Source organism: Lepidochelys olivacea, assembly GCF_965140295.1.
Source record: "Lepidochelys olivacea isolate rLepOli2 genome assembly, chromosome: 14".
Taxonomy (NCBI): domain Eukaryota; kingdom Metazoa; phylum Chordata; order Testudines; family Cheloniidae; genus Lepidochelys; species Lepidochelys olivacea.
Genome location: NC_140424.1, coordinates 10,116,486 through 10,139,225, shown reverse-complemented (window position 1 = coordinate 10,139,225; position 22,740 = coordinate 10,116,486). Strand labels below are relative to the sequence as shown.

Sequence of the window (22,740 nt, the reverse complement as noted above, 5' to 3'; positions counted from 1 at the left end):
AGTCACCTACTACAGGACAGGCCCAACAAAGAAAATAACAGAACGCCATTAGCCATCACCTTCAGCCCCCAACTAAAACCTCTCCAGCGCATCATCAAAGATCTACAGCCTATCCTGAAAAATGATCCCTCACTCTCACAGATCTTGGGAAACAGACCAGTCCTCGCTTACAGACAGCCCCCCAACCTGAAGCAAATACTCTCCAGCAACCACACACAACACAACAAAAACACTAACCAAGGAACCTATCCTCGCAACAAAGCCCGATGCCAACTCTGTCCACATGTTGATTCAAGTGACACCATCATAGGACGTAATCACATCATCCACGCCATCAGGGGCTCGTTCACCTGCACATCTACCAATGTGATATATGCCATCATGTGCCAGCAATGCCCCTCTGCCATGTACATTGGCCAAACCAGACAGTCTCTACGCAAAAGAATAAATGGACACAAATCTGACATCAGGAATCATAACATTCAAAAACTGGTAGGAGAACACTTCAACCTCTCTGGCCACTCAGTAAAAGACTTAAGGGTGGCAATTCTGCAACAGGAAAGCTTCAAAAACAGACTCCAACAAGAAACTGCTGAGCTTGAATTAATATGCAAACTAGATACCATTAAGTTGGGTTTGAATAGAGACTGGGAGTGGCTGAGTCATTACACATATCGAATCTATTTCCACATGTTAAGTATCCTCACACCTTCTTGTCAACTGTCTAAATGGGCCATCTTGATTATCGCTACAAAAGTTTTTTTCTCCTGTCGATAATAGCTCATCTTAACTAATTAGCCTCTTACAGTTTGTATGGCAACTTCGACTTTCTCTGTATGTGTATATATATATATATATATCTTTTTACTATATGTTCCATTCAATGCATCCGATGAAGTGGGCTGTAGCCCACAAAAGCTTATGCTCTAATAAATTTGTTAGTCTCTAAGGTGCCACAAGTACTTCTGTTCTTTTTGCAAGCAGTCAATTGCTCTAACATGTTGCAGAGGGACCGGGTAGCAATAGAATTAGGGAAGCTGTAAGCCAGCTTTGTGTACGTGCAACCTGACTTGCACTGTGTGAATTTGGGTTGTGCCTGTGGAACCCCAGATCTGCTCAGAATGCAGAATGCTGCGGTGGGGTGTGATATTTTCATTAGCTGCCATTTTGTTGCTTCTTTCCAGAACACAATCAAGCGATGGCTTCCATTTGTGGATTCATCTTAGGGCCCAGTCCTCCACTAGGTCCTGAGCAGGCCCATTGAATTCCCGGGGGGCTACCACACGGGTGGAATTACTCATGTGCTTAAGATCATGTAGGATTGGGCCCTAAGCAATTCTGTTTCTAAATTCCAGATCAGGCGTGAAGCATTGATCTAGTTACCTTGAAATCAGTGATGTTCTGTTGCTGTGCTGTTCAAGGTTTTTCCTCTACTGTGCCTCAATGCATTTGACAGATGCTTCATAAAAACACTAGCGTTACAGCACAAAATAGTGTGTATGATGTAGAATAGCAAATATATGATAGTACTGTAGAGACGAGCATAGTATTATAGCTTAGCATAGAATAGATTTCTATGAACAATTCTCTGTAAGTCTGGTTCTTGACCATGTGGCCGGTCCATATATGGACAAAGGAGAGTGTCAACTGATACCCATAGTTTGTTTTCTGTGTAGAAATCTGTCCTTATTTAACCCTAACTACATGGCAGTATGCTTCCAGGAACTTTTTGCTTTGCGAACATAACATTTTAAAGGATTTTTTTTAAAGTCAGTGCAGTTTCATGTTTAGAAGACTGAGGCACCCAACATATCCTACTCTGAGTAGGGTTCTTTGATCGGTTGTGATGCTGCATGAATGGTAAATATATTCTCAGACTCAGAGTAAATATTCAATGGCATGTAACTCAGGTATAAAGGAGTAAATTTTACACAAGTTGGCCACAGACGCCTTGTCATTTCCCAGTAAATTAAAGGGTCTTCCATTGGACCTATAAATTTATCACATAGTATTCTTCCATGACTACAGAAACAGACTGACCCTGTTTTGATAGAGTGTTCCATTCCCTACAGATAACCAGAGCTCCATGCTGTTTGTGTGTGTGCCACGGCACCTATAAATTGAGAACGAAACCTTTTTTGCTGCTGCTCTCAGTGTTAGTCTTTCTGTTTTACTGACTGGTAGTTTTTTTTCCAGACCCTTGATCAGATCCTCTGCCAGAAAAAAAAAAGACTTCCCATGTGCTCTCCCAGCTACTCACAGGCTTAGAAACCATATCCCTATGCCAGAAGCACTGCTGTTCCCAAACCAAGCTTCTTTCTCCCATAAAGAAGTACACAGTGGGTTACTCAGCGTTGTGCAAGATGCCTAACTGCTGTTACAAGATTCTCTGTTTTAATACCTACTCTCAGCTATGCTGGTGTAAGGCTGAAGTAATTTCACTGAAATCACTAGTGTTACTCTGGCTTTACCTCAGTGTCACTGAGTCCTGAATTTGGCCCTCAGTTGTATGTAATTTTGCTTAGGGCTACGCTAGATCTTGTTATATCCTTCCCCTCCTTACAACACTGTGAAGGGCAGATTCCCAACGTGCCAGCAAAGGGTCTCGTGGCAGCAGAAGCAGGGAGGGGTGGAATTTGGGGTGTTTTCTGTTGATGGTGCACTCCCCGCACTGAAAAGAGCTCAGTCGGTAATCCCTGAGTGCCACTGTACAAGGGGCAGGTGGGGGTGGGACACAGCTGAAGTAGGGCCAGTGGATCTGCTACTATACAGAACCTCCTGTCATATGCTGCACTGTGGTGGGAACATTTAACAGGCCGTGGAGGCTACTTCACAGGTTGGGCAGCAGTTGCCTCCAGGGGACAGTTCTGCTATTGCTCTATAGCCCGGAGGTGAGGATTTCTTCTTTCCAGTGCCCTTCCCTATGGATCTGCCCAGCTCCCCAGGGGTGTTGTCATCTGGAGAAGGTTCACATCCGCAGGACATTCCCCACCCAACACAGAGCATTACAAATATCACCGAGGCAGACATGTTAATATAAAAACAGCTGCACAGTTGCCATATTCACACAATTACCATGGATTAGATTGTGATAAAACACCATTTTTTTAGTTTGTTTTTGGCAGATTCGCCAAAGTGGGTTAAGTAACTGCAAATCTTGTAGGATAACGAGGCCTTGTATTTTAACATTCCGCTTTTTCTACAGGAAGTTAGCAAACTTCAGGTCTGATTTTTATGAGTATCCATGTGCCTCTGTGTATGTGTGTGTGTTGTGTAGTACAGTTAGGAGCATGGGATCATGCTGCAAAAACTGATGGCATAGTGTAGTAACAAATGGTGCAAACCGTTTCTCCAGGCCAGGTCCTCAGTTGGTGTAAATAGGTGAAGATCCACTGCAGTCCGTTTACACCAACTGAATATCTGGCCCCGAATATTAAACATACCCGTCACATTTCTGGTACCACTGCCGAATGCCAGCCCTTTGTCCTCTTACCTGCAGGGATTTTTAATATCTGGTTAGGTGCTGTTTGCTGCTAGATTCTTGGGATGGGGGGTGGGAAGGCACAATGTGTTCTGTCCCCAGAGAACAAAAGCCCAAGCAGACACTATGTTATTATAAATTTACATCATTAACAACATTTTCCATTCCAATGGCTCATACACAATGATTTACTTTCCACCTTGCTTTGGTTCTCATTAGCAACAATAATAACAAATTATAAAACTATACGCGTATATAGTGTGTTCCATTTAAACATATGAATAATAATAAATTAAATCTGACACCCTTATGAGGCAGAGAAGCATTTTAAAGACAGAAATGGAGGCCCAGATCCACAAAGGTATTTAGGCTTCTCACGTCCAGTGAAATCAGTTGAAGTTAGGATGCTAAATACCTTTGTGGATCTGGGCTAGAGAGTTTAAGTGACTTCCCCATGGTCACACAGCCAATCAGTGGCAAAACCGGCATAACCTGCTGGTCAGTCTATATTAGACATCCCCCTCTGTAGCTGATGCACAGAGGATGTGTGTTCATTACAACGTTGGGCTCTTTAGCTCAAGTTGTAGATCTTCGCATTTTCAGTTTCTGGGGCCCTTGGTTCTGTCTCTAAAGTTGGCCAAGAGGGCTGCTGTCACACCAGGAAGTGAATACAATCCTCTGATTTAACTACTGGGCAATACGGCCTCAAGAAATAGGCTGAATAATTGTAATGACCAACACAAGCCCTGATCCTGCAAACACTCAAGTATGTGAGTATTACTTACCTGAGTAGTCCTACTGATTATGGGACTACTCACATGCATGTTTCCAGGATTATGAGCTTATATAGTAGAATATAGTCCTGGGCTCTACTTCTGTGATCTTTGTATCATACTGCATTTCACCTGATTAAACACTCCAGCTGCCTCAGGGCCAGGTATGGTGTTTGTATAGCACCGGTGCTACGCATCTGATTGGCCAGACAAGCTGTAGACCTTGTTCTGATCTCATTTTTACAAGTGCATCTCAGAGTCACTCCAATGAAGCAATTGGAGCACTGCTATGGTTTGGGGGGTGCGGCACATTCTATGTAACTGTGCAAGAAATGCTCTTTATTCTGCAAAATACAAACCCAGGCAACGATCTATCCTGATTATCTCTATCCTGTGTCTAGACCTCTGTCCTGAAGTCATCCCATTGGGCTTTGACAGAGATAATGTGGGATATCCTGTTCCACGTGTGCTGAAGGAGATAGGCACCAGTGAAGCCTTGGATCCTACCACCCCCAAAGTTGGAAAAGATTGAACCTGACCGTTGCTAGTGCCCCCTTTCTATAATAGACTGATCTAAAACCCCGGGCAGCTCAGACGAGTTTGAGGCTTGGCCCATCCCTAGAACCTGTATACTCTTGGCTTGATGCTGGATCAAGATTAGGGACAGGCAATCCCATTTGATAAAATAAGGTAATTTACCTTAATTCAAAGTTTAATTAACTTTTTGTCATTTTGGTTACTTGGTTGTCTTTTCATTTTTTTACATCTTCACCTCCTGGACCTGAAAAAGGACTAAAATCTCTGCAGAGCTCTCACCATTTCTAACCATGTATCTGACAACTCAAGACATGCTGTTCTCACAAATTTTCTAGCCCTTTTTCTACACCTTAAGAGTTCAGCTAACCTTCCAAATTTGTGGATGCTTCTTTAGGATGAGGCTTAAAACCAAAATCCACTCCTGACCCCTTTTGGTCATTAAAGGACAAGGGTCCCCCTCCCACAATATCTTAGCTAGGTTCCCACTCATGTAATTACATTCCACCAACCTAAATACCAATTGATGTTATTATTACTTACATAAATTATCAGAGAACAGCAGAACTCTGCATTCAAAATAATCTCTACTCCACAGGCATTGAACCATTGCAGACTGTGCAAACTAGAGCTGCAAATTCTGAAAAACTGCTTTTCATGAACACTGGTCCAAATTTTTAAATGCATTTGCTTTGGCTGTGTTCACGCCTCTTTTGTGTTTGCTTTTCACAGATGTTCTGGGATGGGATTTTAAATGAACCTAAGCAACTAACTGACTAACTGGCTTTCAATGAGACTTGGACTCTTGAAAATTCTGCCTCTAGCAAGTAAGTATTCCTAGTGCAAATACTCACGAAAGGAGAATAATTTCAAGTAGCCAAAGGATTTGAGGAAATCCCAATCTGCTCACCACCCATCTACAAACAAACTAAAAAATCCACATTAATTGAATAATTTTTTGGTTATAAAGTGTTTGTCGAGCACTAGTCCAAAGAGACCTATTAGATCATAACACATAGGTGTGCCCTAGTGCATGGGGTTCTCAACCTTAGGGTCATGACCAGGTCTGGTAGGATCATGACCACCCTCATTTTTTATGGCTAAATGGAGGAGGTGCCAAAAATAATGAACAAAGGTCCTGAAACTTTTTCCCTTGTAATATGGGGTCACGGAAGGGCAAGTTTGAGAATCGGTGGTCTAGTGCTTTCTCAGGACTTGTGTACCCGACGCCACGGTCTGGACTACGGGGGTGTGAATTATAGTGCTCTAATTGCCCCATGTTGGCCTTGCAGGTGTGAACTGAAAGCGACCTAGTATGCCAACATGTATACCAACACAGTCCTGTTGAAACAGGTCTACATCAACGCAAATTAGGAACCTGTGAGTTTGCACCAGCAGGGTCTACTTGAAGCAGTTAGAATACAACATATTAGCATGCTCTGGAGTTCACATCCCCATAGTCCGGACTACAGTGCCGTGTTGACAAGTCCTAAATCATCTCCATAGTAATTCACATCACCACAGTTATTCTTTACTTCCTGTCCTAAACCACTGTGAAGTATTGCTGTGCCGTGTTAAGCAATTGCTCAATTCAACCCAGAAGTGGCTGGACTTTGCTGTCTGGAAAATTATTGCTATATAACAGTGCAGAGTTTGTACCGAGCCCAGACCTACAAGACTTTAATACATGCAACTCCTACTTAAACCAATAAAAAAGAGGGCTTGCTGGATTAGACCTTAATTTAATGAAGCTACGTCTTGGGTAGACAGACTCGCGCTAGCTCTGCTCAAATGAATGCGCTAAAAATGGCAGGGTGGACACTGCAGCCTGGGCTAGCTTCCTGACTCCACAGGTCTGAGCTCAGGTGGCTCATCGGAACTGCTGCCTGGGCCACAACATCCACATTAAGAAAAGGAGTACTTGTGGCACCTCAGAGACTAACCAATTTATTTGAGCATAAGCTTTCATGAGCTACAGCTCACTTCATCGGATGTGAAGTGATGAAGTGAGCTGTAGCTCACGAAAGCTTATGCTCAAATAAATTGGTTAGTCTCTAAGGTGCCACAAGTACTCCTTTTCTTTTTGCGAATACAGACTAACACGGCTGTTACTCTGAAACATCCACATTGCTATCTTTAACCTGTTAGCTCAAGGAGAGCTACTGTGAGTCTGTCTGCCTTGGCTGGGAGGCACGTGCCCAGCTTCAGAGTTCTTCTATCAGGTCAATATGATTGTTGTTGCCAGTAAAGCACACAAATTCAGCAGCTGCTGAGATCTTGACTAGCAAAGGGTATGTTGTCCAGTGAGATGGGCATGGGGCTAAAAGCAAGGAATTCCTTAGTTCTAATCCTATAGCTTCTCCACAGACACTTTATCTGACTTTTGGGCAAGTCATTTCAGCTTGGATTTCCTAAGGGAGTTGGCTCCTTTGAAAATTCCAGACGTGATCTTTCTTTTTCCTAGTTTCTTCATGTGTAAATGGAAGTTAGTAATATGTCCCTACCTATTTCACAGGGGTAATGTGACTTTGACTGGAAACTCTTTGGGGCACAGTCAGTCGTTTTGATATATGTGTGTAAAGCACCTGGGACCCTGATCTTTGACTGGGGCCTCCAAATGCTATCAAAATACAACTGTTATAATAAATAGTAATCATATAATGTTCAAACCACACTTTGAACATGCAAAACACTATCTACATTCTGTGTTATTCTGCAACTTATAGTTAATAATGAAATACTGAAGATGGCACAATGTGAATCCATTCTGGTGGCGAAGATTTTAACAGGAGCACAAAATGGCATCTCTGGAATCTAGTGTCAAAATGCAAAGTAAAAGGTAACAGTAAATAACCATGAGCTGCTACAGTTCCCGTGTGAAAAATAGAAAAGGAACCATTCAAACTTTTTTTTATGGCATTGCCACTGGCACCAAGATGTGACCAGAGATAGACCCACAATTAAGCACATATTCACAGGAATCTTGGATTCAAAGGGGGGAAATGTTTAACCACTCTCTCTAGGCTTGGGTTGCTTAAAAAGAAAAGTGACTTTTTATTTCAGTATCTGAACCCTTTAGGAAAGGGCGCACATGAATACGAAAAAAAAATGTATCAAGCAAGACTGCCCTTTCAAAATCAAGTATATGCTTCAATTTGTATGCAGAAACATTGACATCTAGTGGTCAGTTAGTTTACTCACAGGTCTGAATATCCCCTGCACCAAGCCTTATTCCAGTTTCAAGTCAGAGAAGGCAGAATGGGATCAGGAATATTGAATATAAAACAGGTTAAACAACCATAAAACCAAACAAAAACATCGTGTTCATTTCTTGCCTAGATGAAAGCTTTTCCCAAGTCTTTCCAAGCCTCTCCTGTAAGAGCTTCTGGAAACCATCTATTCTGCTGAACTTTCCATCTTCAGTGTTGACACAGCTACTCTGAGTTCACCTTCATAGCCCTTGTTCATAGAACGTTTAACTGTGTTTAACTGTATTATACCCCGTTATGTCTGTAAGTTCCATGGAGGGGGGATCCTGTTCTTTGTCGAGCACATCATGGCTTCTTAAAAATCATTTAGATAGCTTTTTGCACCCCTCTGTGTTGGTGTCTTCATAGCAGCCAGCAGTCTGCAGCTATGCCTCACACATGCCCTCCCTTCCTTTGTTAGCCATGATCTTTGCTACTGCTGAGCAAGCTTCCAAAGGGTCAGAAGTCAGATATGATTGGGGTATGTTCGGTTCTTAGGCCAGATCCTCAGCTGGGTCCACTGACTTCAGTGGAGCTACGCCAATTTACACCAGCTGGGGACCAAGCTTGCTTCTTAAATCTGCAGAAGTAGGTTGGAAATCTTGAGAAGTGATTATCTATCATCTAGGTTCCTTGACTGAGTTCATCTTCATGGCATTTAAGTGTCTTACACAAATGATCAAAGTATCTAAAGATACTGCTGTGGCCCAGTCTGGATTCCTCACTCCTTCCCTTTAGGCCATCATAGTTAATTCTCTCTTCTTCCTTCTGTTTTCTCTCCCCTTATTCTACCTGCCCAGATTTCCTGTAAGGTTTCTGGTACTCTGTACCTCTCATCAGGCCAGGAACACCTCCAGAAGAGCACCCCATATCTTTCAGTTCAGTGTCCAGTCCCAGTCAGGACCAAGAATTGCAGATGCATGTGACAGGGAGTTTGGTTTAATAAAGTATTTGGAACTTTGGAACTCCAGGAAGGTTACATAGGGTTTGGTTTGCATTTCGGTGTCAGTGTGGGTTGACAGGTTTCAGAGTAACAGCCGTGTTAATCTGTATTCGCAAAAAGAAAAGGAGTACTTGTGTCACCTTAGAGACTCATCTTTATCCTGTTGTCTCATCCTCAGTGTGACCGAAGTTAATTAAAAGAACAGGAGTACTTGTGCCACCTTAGAGACTAACAAATTTATTTGAGCATAAGCTTTCGTGGGCTACAGCCCACTTTATCGGATGCATAGAATGGAACATATAGTAAGAAGATATTTATACATACAGAGAACATGAAAAGGTGGAAGTACCCATACCAACTGTAAGAGGCTAATTAATTAAGAGGAGCTATTATCACCGGGGGAAAAAAACTTTTGAAGTGATAATCAAGATGGACAGTTGACAAGAAGGTGTGAGGATACTTAACATGGGGAAATAGATTCAATTAGTGTAATGACCGAGCCATTCCCAGTCTCTGTTCAGTGTTATCTAGTTAATGGTATCTTGTTTGCATATTAATTCAAGTTCAGCAGCTTGTTGGAGTCTGTTTTTGAAGCTTTTCTGTTGCAAAATTGCCACCTTTAAGTATGTCACTGAGTGATTAGAGAGGTTGAAGTGTTCTCCTACTGGTTTTTGAATGTTATGATTCCTGATGTCAGATTTGTGTCCATTTATTCTTTTGTGTAGAAACTGTCTGGTTTGGCCAATGTACATGGCAGAGGAGCATTGCTGGCACATGCTGGCATATATCTATCTGAGGGATTGGAGCACTTGATTGTCACTTCAAAAGTTTTTTTTCCCTGCTGATAATAGCTCATCTTAAATAATTAGCTTTGTTTTTATAAAGATTAAATTATATGTGTGCTACTTATATGAGCCAATCTCTGAAACCCAGGGAAATCTGAATTGGCTTCTGATTAAACAGGGATCTATATTAAGCTCCTGTTCAGCCCACAGCACTGTGGTACAATGATACAAATTCAAATGTCCTACTGACCTTTAATGATGACATTCTGCGCTTAACAGGTCTGTTAATTATTTTATCTTTCATGAGTAAAATGTTAACACATCATAATATATTATGTCACATACACCATTCTGATCGGTGATATAAAATATAATGAGAACCAATAAGATGATAATAAAATAATAATTTGTGATTATATTTACACAATACTGATGGATAATACTGGTCATATAAGACCAATTTTTTTCTACCAGTGTAAATTTGGGGTAATTCCAATGACTTCAGTGGATTTGCACTGGTGTAAATGAGAGCCAGTATAATGATAGGCCTGTGTAATGATATATAGAACAAGGTCTCCATTGAGACTTATATTACTATCTTCTTGTTTTAAGCACCTCTTTAAGTATGCAGTAAAGGACAAATACAGCTGTGCCTTCTTAGGTTGGGAGGTTTCCCTTGCGTTGGAAGTGGTGAGGATTTGGGGGACAGAGAAGGGGGTGCACGAAGAGGCACAAGACGTGTCCCTGCAAGGGGTCTTTAGACAAGACCGCACAATGAGATTTTAGAATCAGTATGGGGGTGTATGTGTGTTTAGAGCCAGAGGAATGCAACAGAGATGGCGTGCTATGGCCAAAGAGACTGGAATAGCAAACAGCTCCAGTGCTACTATCTGGCCTTAGGTGTAAGGATTCCTCCCTCCCATATCAGCCTAAGGCCCACCTGAAAGACTGAGGCTGGCTGCTGGGGAATGGATTTTCTCCTCATTAAATGGCCTCTCACATATCACAGTGTAGCTGTAAGACATAGAATAGTAATATTCTTATCTCTCACGTTGTTTTAGCAGATGTCCTGGGTTCACCAGCTTATTTTTCAGTAACTTCAAGAAACCCTGTGACAAGGTATAAAGCATGCCAGCAGGTAAGGGACTGCTGGGTCCACATGGCTGGGCAGGGCTATAAAAGGAAAGGGGAAGCTGATGCAAAGGAAGCTCCCACAGGGTTAGTCTGTGTCCTCTCTCTTCCTAGCGGGCTGAGGCTGGAAAGGCCTCAGGTGGTTATTGCCCAATAGTCTGAGTTGAGCCCTAAGAAAGGTATGTGAAGTGACCAGTAGTCGGAACTTTTATTTCTCCTTCTCCAGCCAGTGAGTCTGCATGCTGGCTTACAGACCCCTTTCCTTGCTTCGGCGAGAGATCACTAGACGCCACCAGGAGGTTTCTCACAGCAGTGGAGCCTCCCATTTGATTTCCCAACCATCCAATAACACTGCCTGACTTTTTCAACGTTAGGGAATAAAATTGGTATGATCAGCATTCAGGATCTGAGGGTATGACGTGAGGAGAAAGGCACAGCACAAGCAGATTCACAATCAGCTTCTCCCTGAAAAGCAGCACAAATGCCTGTAGGGGAACAAACAGATGAGTGCCCCTAGTGAAGCACTTCCAGGTGGAAACAGCTCCTAGTTGATCCAGCTTACGCCTAAAAGCCTGGTTCCCAAGGATGCTCCACAATAGCAGGTGTTCACATATTCCTTATATATGTTCATGTGCCCAAGGGAAGGCGGTACATACTGTCCGTTCGGCAATAGTAAAGTAGCCTTACCTACTTTAAAGTATCTTTAGTGTCAGAACTTCCCAAGCATCTAACGGATCTGTCCTTTCCTTCCCTCTTTGAATTACCAAATTCTGCCCTCTGTTCCACTTGTGAAATCCTACTGAAAAATCCATGTGGCTGCATGTATGTAACTGAGGCCCCAAATGTATTATTTTTGTCTAGAAACTTCACTGAATGGTGGCATTGTCCCCAGCCAAAGACATATATCCAGTCTATACATTTCCTCTGTCATGCTTTGCCCCAATGAATAACATGCACAGTTCATATGGTAAATATTGAGCCACACCTGACTGATTTTATCAACACACATCGTCTGATTTCAGTGTAACAAAATCAAATGTCAGTGGGTTTGATTTGAGCTTTTATTACAACATAATAGGTGAAATAACTTGCGAGGCAACTAACATAAAAGGTTAATGCTGCACAAATGTTATGCTTCACTACAATATTATTAAACCTGTAGAAATTCTATTATCCAAAACCCCAAAGGGTGGCAGCCTTATCATGTTTTTATTTTCCATCCGTATTCATTCCTTTCTCGTAAAGCCTCCTCCTGCTTCAATATATACTAAGATAGTGCCCAAAATAAACATGTTCTAAGACAAGTTGGTGATTTATTCTGCCCCATTCCTAAAATCTTGGGAGAAGCCCTAGATTCATGCATATAAACCATTAGCTTACCTATGGGTTGAAAAGTTATGGTGATCTACATGAGTCAATTAAATTGTTTTAAACATGTATGATTATGAAAGAAAGCCTTGCTACATACTAAGAATGCTCAATATTCCAAAGACATTCAGCTCGATAGCTAGTATATAGCAGATGCTGGATGAACCTCATCCTGTTTAACATAATCATAGACCGTTTCCTCTTAAATGCACCTGGGGAGATCTGGAAAAGGAGTGGGGAAATATTGTTAAAACACAGAAAGATATGTTGACAATATTAAGAACTTACACAGTGCTTCACATCTTCTAAGTGATGTACAAACAGTAATCTTCACAATACCCCCATACTGGGAACAAGAGTAAAATTGGGCCAGCTGCTACATTTTTTGGATGCTGCCATCTTATGTCCCAGAAGCTAAGCTTCTGGGGGGGGTTATTTGTTGTTTTTTTTAAAGGGCCAGATCTTCTGCTTTTGTAAGTTGGTGTTTTTCCACTGAAGGTCCAGATTTTCAAAGGTATTTAGGCACCTACAAATGCATATGTTCAGCAGCCTAGTGAGATTTTACGGGTTCGGTGGCTAACTCCCACTGAACTCAGCAAGAGTCAGGCACTTTTGAAAATCCCACTTGGTGCTTTTTGAGGCACCAAAATACCTTTGAAAATCTGATCCTAAGCCTATGTCTACACTGCAGCCTATGTCGGCATAACTTATGGCAAAGAGTCCTGTGGCACCTTATAGTCTAACAGACGTATTGGAGCATAAGCTTTCGTGGGTGAATACCCACTTTGTCGGATGCATGTAGTGGAAATTTCCAGAGGCAGGTATAAATATGTAAGCAAGAATCAGGCTAGGGATAACGAGATTAGTTCAATCAGGGAGGATGAGGCCCTTTTCTAGCAATTGAGGTGTGAACACCAAGGGAGGAGAAACCTGTAGGAGAACACTTCAACCTCCCTGGACACACAATAGCAGATTTAAAGGTAGCCATCCTGCCGCAAAAAAACTTCAGGACCAGACTTCAAATAGAAACTGCTGAGCTTCAGTTCATTTGCAAATTTGACACCATCAGCTCAGGATTAAACAAAGACTGTGACTGGCTCGCCAACTACAAAAGCAGTTTCTCCTCCCTTGGTGTTCACACCTCAACTACTAGAAGAGGGCCTCATCCTCCCTCGTTATCCCTAGCCTGATTCTGGCTTGCATATTTATACCTGCCTCTGGAAATTTCCACTACATGCATCCGCTGAAGTGGGTATTCACCCACTAAAGCTTATGCTCCAATACGTCTGTTAGTCTATAAGGTGCCGCAGGACTCTTTGCCGCTTTTACAGATCCAGACTAACACGGCTACCCCTCTGATACTTGGCATAACTTATGTCACTCATGGGTGTGAATAAACCACCCCCCTGGGCAGGGCCGGCTCTACCGTTTTTGCCGCCCCAAGCAGTGAAAAAAACTGTCACCGGTGAATTGCCACCGCAGCCGGCGGAACAGAGAAACACTGCCGCCCCTTTCTGACTGCCGCCCCAAGCACCTGCTTGGGACGCTGGTGCCGGGAGCCAGCCCTGCCCCTGGGCAACATAAGTTCCACCGACATAAGCATTCATGTTCACAGCGTTATGTCAGTGGGAGAGCACAATTGCTATGAAACTATGGTAGCTGAGACGCCACAGAACAAGCCCAACTCTTTGCAGGGTCAGGCATATGAAGCAGAATCTCAGATACCACCGCGTGATTGTTGTTAAATGCCACCTTTTTAATGATGACCACTGTGAGTTTCATATTGCCACAGTCCAGGTGCCTAGTACTGTACAAATAATCACAAGGTATAAACAGATGAGCAGGACAAGGAGTGCAGGGAGATTGGGAGCTGTATTAATGAGTGCTGCTAGGCAGTCACCACCTTACTCCCAGGTGGTAGGGGATTATGTAGTCTAGTACTTTATTAGCATGATACAAATCATGCATAAACTCCTGTTCCCTCAGACATGCCTACTGTCCGCCTGTCCCTTCTCCTTTTTGTATCCTGTGCATTTGTAAGGAAGAGAGCAGGTGCAAAGAGAACATGAGACTGACTATAGCTCAGTATAGAGTTCAGAGTAGCAGCCGTGTTAGTCTGTATTTGCAAAAAGAAAAGGAGTACTTGTGGCACCTTAGAGACTAACCAATTTATTTGAGCAGAAGCTTTCGTGAGCTACAGCTCACTTCATCGGATGCATTCAGAGAATGGATATTCCTGTTTTTGTGTCTTTTTGTAACTTAAGGTTTTGCCTAGAGGGATTCTCTATGTTTTGAATTTGATTACCCTGTAAGGTATTTACCATCCTGATTTTACAGAGGTGATTCTTTTACTTTTTCTTCTATTAAAATTCTTCTTTTAAGAACCTGATTGCTTTTTCATTGTTCTTAAGATCCAAAGGTTTGGCTCTGTGTTCACCTATGCAAATTGGTGAGGATTTTTATCAATCCTTCCCCAGGAAAGGGGGTGTAGGGTTTGGGGAGGATTTTGGGAGGAAAGACGTTTCCAAGTGGGCTCTTTCCCGGTTATATATCTGTTAGACGCTTGGTGGTGGCAGCAATAAAGTACAAGGGCAAAAGGTAAAGTAGTTTGTACCTTGGGGAAGTTTTAACCTAAGCTGGTAAAAATAAGCTTAGTGGGTTTTTCATGCAGGTCCCCACATCTGTACCCTAGAGTTCAGAGTGGGGAAGGAACCTTGACATGCATAGAGTTGTATGACTAGTGAATAACCTTATTTACACCCATGTCTTGCCTCCACTAACACTTGCTGCAGAATGCTGCTCTGCACCAAGATCTGTATGATCAGGGCCTTTGTGTGAACTGAGGTATGTACAATTCTGTGCTATAAGGCAGCAGAGCAGTTGTGGTGTCCAGAAGATTTTAAGTGTATGCTCGATTATTTCAGCTTTAACTTGCACCCTGGATATTAACCATTGAATAATTTACCAAGGCTTGTGGAGGATTCTCCATCACTGACAATTTTTCAATCAAGATAGGATGTTTTTCTAAATGATTTGCTCTAAACATTATTCTGGGAAAGTTCTCTGGCCTGTGCTATACAGGAGGTCAGACCAGATGATCACAGTGGTCCCTTCTGGCCTGAGAATCTATGAAAAAAATAACATTCTGTGCCAAATTCTCTGCAGGTGTGAACTGGCATAACTCCATTTACTTCAGTATACATCAGCAGAGAATTCGGACCTTTATTTTGAAGGAACTATGATGCTTCACAAAGCAGAACACATACCAATAACTGTTGAAAAAACAAACCCTTTAGACTGGATGAACTAAATTCCTGTTGCAATGCGGGTAGCAGTGTGGATTTAACCAGTGTTCAAGGAACTGTTCTTCTGATCTCTGCTCCAAGCGCTGGAGGTAAACCATGTGTTCCTGTTTAGAGGAAAGAAAACAGCATTAAACTTATGCATTCACTCAATTCTGGTGTAAACCCATTGAATTAAGTGGAATTTCACCCCTTACAAATCTCACCATTGTTACTGAATTCCGTCAATAGTCAGGCTAGTTGGGGTGTTTGCTACATTATGGACCAAGTTTTTAAGGCAGACATTTGCATTAGTGCTAAGAGATAAATTTTCATGGACACTAATTTTTTTTAATACACACAATAAAGCTTCTGCTGGCGAAGGGGGTGGACATGGATTTTTGCAGGAACATCTACAGCAGTCTTCGTTGAAAATTGAGTTCTACTAGTTTAAAACCATGGAATGATTCTGGGTCACTGAGCAGTTCTAAAGGGGATTCTGGTAAGTACCAGTCATTCACTGATCTTCCTTACGAGATAGATAAAATTCTATGTTTTTTCCATGTAAGTAAATAGAATGTGTTTGGTATGACACTCCCCCAGCCATTTAAAAGGGTTCTAGTTCACGGGTGTAAACAGCTTTCCTGCACACATCTCTCTGTTTTCATCGTTCGTTTGAACACTGCCAGCGTACCAACATATATCATGCTGAACTTTTACATGGCACGTTCTTTACCATCACCTACTGTAACTCCATCTGGATATGGATCACCTAGCTAACAGAGAAACGCCAGCCCATCTTTAGTGTTACTTCTTCCCTATCCTGCATGATTTTTGAGGTCTCACAAACCATTAGGGCTAGAAAGAATTTCCATATATCCCAGCTTTTCAGTAGTGTACTACCACTTGTGGTGGTCAATGAGATGTCATTCTTTGGGGTGGTCACTAGTCCCTTGGATGTGTTCAGTATCCCTTCCCCTCCAAAACTCCCAAGGTCAATTATATGTGGCACTTTCACAGAGTTATCTGATTCTGTTTCTTCCTCAGTTTTATGCTTATAAACTTTATTCACTCTGAAATCCCAATTTGTTTTCTGAATGACCTTACAACGTATGTATATAAATAAATGTACAGTAGCAATGAATTGCTTACTTCCTTATTTGACAAAAGCACCATCTGTTATGTCATCAATAATTAGCACAGATCTATAGTGCTTCTTAGACTGTGATCCCTCAGCCAGCCGGCTGGCCTTCTCTAGAGAGGTATATGCTCCAAATCATTGTTTGACTCAAAGTACTTGGTATATCCCTTTAAGCATATTATGATATGGGCCACTTATCAGTTCTGGTGGTGTCAGTCCTCTGCTTGAACTGAACATTACACCTTAAACCTAGGGCACTAGATTCAGGATGCAAGAGAGATGAGGTAACCATCAGAATATACTGGCCGAGATTTTTAAAGCTGCCTATGGGGTTTTCATACTCCAGTAGGTATCCAAATCCCTTATGCAGCATGGAAAACTCAGCCAATGTCATTATAAGTGGAGAAAGTAGGACCACAGAAGTAAAAAAATAATTCAGGTCTGGTGCAGCATCCTTGAAGTTAATAGGAGTTTTGTCATTGACCTCAATGGGCACAGGCCCTAAATAAGTAAAGGCAGAGGGGAAATGAGTCACATGGCAATAATCACAGGCACTACCAAAGTCCATTTCAGAAATAGGGGGCTTTTAAAAGTACCTTTGGAATTTACTTGCAACTGTCTTGAGAAAAAAATATTAGCCAGCGATATCTGTGGTACTTTCTGCCAAAGTGGGGACTTCCTCAATCTGCTGATCCACTAAAGAACTAATCCATTTATACCACTCCCATTCCTGTAGTATCTGATCTCCAAGGGCCCAATACATCTCCTGCTGATGTTAATTAGAAGCCTCCCAGTCGACTTTATTGGGAACAGGAGCAGACTCCCTCATTTTCAGTAGTTCCCCAAAATAAAATCAAGCTATGCCCAGTGCATTTTCAGCATTCAGAAATGAAAACCCGCAGTAGTCATTAGATCTCTCCAAAGGCAGGCAGCCGAGAAATGGGTTACTTTCACAGCTGAATGTACTACTCCACAGCCACGTCTTCAATCAATCTGATGTGAGATACAAAAGCAGTGTCTTGCCAGTGGTGTAGCTACTAGTTTCTGTTATGAAATTTTAAATAAAATGTGTTTGAAAAAAATAGGTTTTGCACAAAATGAAGTGTGTGATATTTCCACACCTAAAGCCAGTCTACACTGGCTACAGTCATTGCGTTAGAACCTGCTTTGTAACCAGGGATTCTTAAACTTCATTGCACCGTGACCCCCTTCTCACAACAAAAATTAATGCATGACCCCAGGAGGGAGGACCAAAGCCTGAGCCCGCCTGAGCCCCACTGCCCCAGGGATGGGGGGGGCATAGCCAAAGTCCAAGGGCTTCAGCCCCGGCTTGGGGTCCTGTAGCCTGAGCCCTGCCAGCCAGGGCTGAAGGCTTGGCCATTGACTCTGGGTTTGGGGGCTTGGTCTTTGGCTTCAGTCCTGGGCAGTAGGGCTCGGGCTTTGGCCCCGGGCCCCAGCAAGTCTAATGCCAGCCCTGGTGACTCCATTAAAACAGGGTCACGACTCACTTTGGGGTCCCAATCCACAGTTTGAGAACCAAATCCAATGCTTTTTCCCCGCAGTAGCAGACAACACCTCAGGTCCTCTGTTTCCCCATTCCTCAATTGTCCCAACAGCTCCATGCAGGGTGGTAAAATATTTGCCTCGCTTTAATACTAACTCATATGTTCTTGGAGTGGTGAGGAGGGAATACAGAGACACTTGTCGTTAACTGCTATTTTTTTTTTTTTTTTGGTTAGTTGTGGTGGTGGTGAGGGGAAAGGGCTCGTGTAAAAAAAAGAAAAAAAACTGCTGACAGGTTGTCAGCTGTCATTTAAACTAGGCACATTAAACGCCTCTCCTTAGGGAATGTAGTTACAATGGAAATGGCCAATAAACCTTTTCTTTAGCACCCTAAGTAAAATGCACTAATGAAATCAGTTATCGAATCCTGGCTGCTTTGGGAGTCAGACGAAGTACAGATCTTTTCCTAAGAGTCTATATTAAAGGTAAAATCCTTCCTATTTAATTTGCACTAGTTTTGATCGTCCATGAACATTTAAACTGGATGTATTTTCTCATTAGCACACATGCTCTGCAAAGGGATGGTTGATTAATTGCTCTTCAAAGCTTAGCACAGCTAAAAGGACTGTAGAGAGACAAGGTGGGTGAGGTTAATAGCGTTTATTGGACCAACTTCTGTTGGTGAGAGAGACGAGCTATTGGGTTTACACAGAGCTCTTCTTCAGCCTCGACTGAGCATGAACTGGCTTAATCGATGTACCATTTACTTAAAATAAATTAACAGAGGTAGTTTAGCAAGTGTGTTCATCCCAGTGTAAATTTCATCCTGGTACACAGGACCACTTAAATTCTGTGGTCAGACTGTGCAAGAGGCTGCTAGAGATACCCAAGGGAACCTCTGCACTTCTTATGTGCAGAGAAGGGAAAATCTCCATTCTCAACATAGACTGGTATGGAAAACTGATGAGAAAATGGGTTTTTTTCTTCTGGAAAATTTAAATTTTTCCTCAAAAACCAAAGATGGGGGGAGGTGAATGAAAAGTTGCCGTTTTCTGTGGACAAGATGGTTTTGTCTAAAAGTCAATGTTTCATTAACAGAAAAAGCTTCAACAGACAAATTTCAACCAGCCCTAATGATGTGGAAAGTGGCACTGGGGAGCGGGCAAGGCCAGACCAGCAGTGAACAGAGATCCACCGCTGTGTGGCTCCTATAACCTTAAGACCCACCCCTGCAAGTGACGACAAGAGACTGTGGTCATTGTTTTAACTCATTACTGGGACTTGCTGTGAAGGCTGTGTGAATTTCACCTGCCTGGATCACAAGTTTTATGTAACATGCTGTTGTGCAGGAATTTATCCAATCCATTTTTTCTGACCTACCCTCTTCTATTTAATAGCCATCATGGTGTGGCTACATATCATTTTAGGTGGAACCTGGGTTCCTGCTAATGTCCTGCAGCTGAATGAGGCTGTTTGACCCTAGTTTGAAACCAGTATAATCCTGGATGTTGAGGTCAGCTGTAGAGCCCCTGGCTAGTGTTTTTTGCTGCATTTTGGCATGTGGGGTACGGCTCCCATTGTCTCAGGTCAGTGGGGCCCTCTGATGTTGGAAGAGTCATTGTGTCAGGGTTGATGTGATGATGCCAGCGTGGTAGACAAAGAGGAGAGTATGTAAGTGGGAGAGTTGTAAATTCAGCTATCCCTGACTGCCAGATGGGTTATTCCTGGCTAGTTTGCACTAACCAGGGGAGAGAGGGAACTACCAGCCTTCCCCAACCACATGCTCTGTACACACTGGGCTCAGGTCTGCAAGGTGCTGAGCGCCCTCAACTCCCGCTGACATGAGGTGTACTCAGCATCTTGTCAGATTGAGCCCATTATGCTCATCGTATATGCATGGTCCATTGTTCGCTTTCTGGCTTCTGTGGCTTTTAGCCTCTTTACAACCGTATAATTTTAACACCGTTTATTGACTTTGGAGAGAAATGTGCAGTAATTTTTAAATGCTGTAAGTAGCTTTTGAGAAGTCTGGAGCTATATCACACACCCTGTCAAAAGTAAGTAAAACGGAAGGCTCCTCTCTGTCTTTTTTTTTCTTTGTATTTTTAATGTGCTTAATAAGCAAATAATAGTAAATACTATATGAAAAAACTGAACGTTACTTTACTCTAACAATTAAAGAAGTGTATACTCTCCTAATGTATAACCCTATCCCTAGCGCTTGTAGAAAAAATGTATGGATGCAGCTAAATGGATTTTAAAGTCAGTTCTGAGCTACCTAAATCTCCACACTGCCCACTGACACCTGCATCCCTCTGCCAACTTTCAGTGCAAAACGTAAAGCAAATGACCTTTTGTACTACAGAGTTTAATTTTTCAGAAATAACATGATGAACTCAACATTTGTACAGACGAGAAGCTATCTTTTGGCCAATAATTGATTCTACGCTTTAGAATGATGACAGACGTAGATTATAGATAAGTCCCACACTTATGTGCAGTCCCGAGATATATTCATAATTCAGAGAATGCTATCCAACAGTAGTTTAAAGAGTGCAAAGGGATTTACAAAATATTTCATTCCATTGTTTAAAAGAGTGGAGTTTGCAACCAGATAAACTGATTGAGTAGAATCCTAGCTATGCAAATACAACATTAAGCACAAAATACAATGAACTGTTTTAGTGTATTCATTTTTAAAGTAAAAATTAAAAATCACCCTCATTGGCTCATCAGGGAAACCTGCTTTTCTTGGTCTATCTTCACGACGGGTTCTCAGAATCTGTTTAGCTTCTTTTTCAGTCAAAATTGGTGAAGTATCTAAAAGGGGAGGGAGGAAGAAATAAAGTATGAAATTAACATGAAGTTAATATTTTATCTTTCGGGTCCATGGTGAAATGTTTTCAGGTCTGATTTTTGTCAATACACAAAGTGTTCTTTCATTACAGCCCCTTCCCAGGGGATATTGCATTCCAGAAGAGATGAGTGGAATTTTAAACCATTTTTATAATATACTCGTGTTTTTTATAAGCTAGTGCTACTGACAATATGCAAAACCTACTCAGAACACCATATTATTACAGTTCCTGCCCAAAATTAGAAAAATATAACTGCACCATCTACCTATTTAATATTTTTATTAATGCTGACAGTTTTTTGTTAAATGCATTTCTATGATGCACTATTTTTAGGGCTATTTTTCAAACCAAAGCTAACTAGTCTGACTTTTGTTGAAATAAGTCTTAAGACAAAGAAATTGCATTAATGGTGAAATAGTCAAGGACATCAAACATGTAGATTTATAAATGAAAACATCTTTTTTTTAATCAATAAATAACTCCAGGGTTGTGATACAGAGATAAAAATGCCTAGTATAGTACTATGATTGTTAAAAATAAAATTACTGGAAGGCTGCAGTATAACACGATATTTAATGTTATTATACTGTAACTGGTAAAAAAAAAGCAAATATTAAGATATTTAAATACAAGATTAAAACACTAATATTATTATCATATGCATTCCAGCTCTATGAACATTAGCCAGTTTGTTTTATATGAACTCCTACCTGTAAAAATGGTCAGGATGACCAAAATGAAGAGAAACACAAGTAACTTCTTCATTTTGATTCTGCTTTCTCTCAGCCTGTTCCAAAATGAATAACACTGACTGAGGTATTAGTCTACTTGAAGCAGCTACGTCAGTCACAGATGTTTGTTTATGCTTTGACTAATTTGACCTACAGTATGATTTTGACTTTGAAGACATCTGGGTCCAAGTTTTGAATATGGCTATTGTCAGCTTAAATATTCTCTGTTCCTGACCCAAAAAAAAAATAGAAAAGCTTACTATTCCACTGGGGGTTTCAAAGTTATACTGGATATGTTAACTTTGTGGAGATAAAACACATTGCATCACATTCAGCATGGCAAGGTATGGTTTTAATAGCGTGATTCAAGAGAAATAATAATTAAAAAAAAAAAAACACCAAGACTCCTGAGCCTTAATTTGGCAGGCAGCCATGTGTCAAAAGGTGCTGCATATATGACCGCGAAAGCTTATGCTCTAATAAATTTGTTAGTCTCTAAGGTGCCACAAGTACTCCTGTTCTTTTTGAGGATACAAACTAACACGGCTTCTACTCTGAAACCTTATTCAAGCACAAAGTTGCATCTTAATACATTGGTTTAACTTTTGCAAAGCCGAACTACCATAGCTAAAGTATGGAGATTTCAGAGTAACAACCGTGTTAGTCTGTATTCGCAAAAAGAAAAGGAGTACTTGTGGCACCTTAGAGACTAACCAATTTATCTGAGCATGAGCTTTCGTGAGCTACAGCTCACTTCATCGGATGCATACCGTGGAAACTGCAGCAGATATTATATACACACAGAGATCATGAAACAATACCTCCTCCCACCCCACTGTCCTGCTGGTAATAGCAGGACAGTGGGGTGGGAGGAGGTATTGTTTCATGATCTCTGTGTGTATGTAATATCTGCTGCAGTTTCCACGGTATGCATCCGATGAAGTGAGCTGTAGCTCACGAAAG

General features: G+C 41.7%; 1 protein-coding gene across 2 annotated transcripts; it reads right to left on the bottom strand.

Annotated features, from left to right (window-relative positions):
- Positions 1–11,995: 11,995 nt before the first annotated feature.
- Positions 11,996–21,827, bottom strand: LOC311531204 (uncharacterized protein C17orf67 homolog). Of its 2 annotated transcripts, none has more exons than XM_084648406.1 (4): positions 21,757–21,827; positions 20,908–21,008; positions 15,530–15,672; positions 11,996–12,485 (listed from the first exon to the last, which is right to left on the bottom strand). In XM_084648406.1, the coding sequence occupies exons 1-3, from the start codon at positions 21,809–21,811 to the stop codon at positions 15,556–15,558; spliced, it is 273 nt and encodes a 90-aa protein (XP_084504532.1). In that variant the 5' UTR covers positions 21,812–21,827; the 3' UTR covers positions 11,996–12,485; positions 15,530–15,555. The 2 variants fall into 2 exon arrangements, with proteins under 2 accessions (XP_084504532.1, XP_084504533.1); XM_084648407.1 differs by having other exon boundaries at positions 15,553–15,672.
- Between the last annotated feature and the right edge of the window lie 913 nt (positions 21,828–22,740).

What these genes read in the sequence shown, in the direction of transcription:
- LOC311531204 (XM_084648406.1), bottom strand. Translation starts at nt 21,811, where the DNA reads ATGAAGAAGTTACTTGTGTTTCTCTTCATTTTGGTCATCCTGACCATT. An exon ending in CATCCTGACCATTTTTACAG is followed by an intron (nt 21,009 to 21,756) that starts GTAGGAGTTCAT and finishes CTCCCCTTTTAG; the next exon opens with ATACTTCACCAATTTTGACT. An exon ending in TCCCTGATGAGCCAATGAGG is followed by an intron (nt 15,673 to 20,907) that starts GTGATTTTTAAT and finishes TCCTCTAAACAG; the next exon opens with GAACACATGGTTTACCTCCA.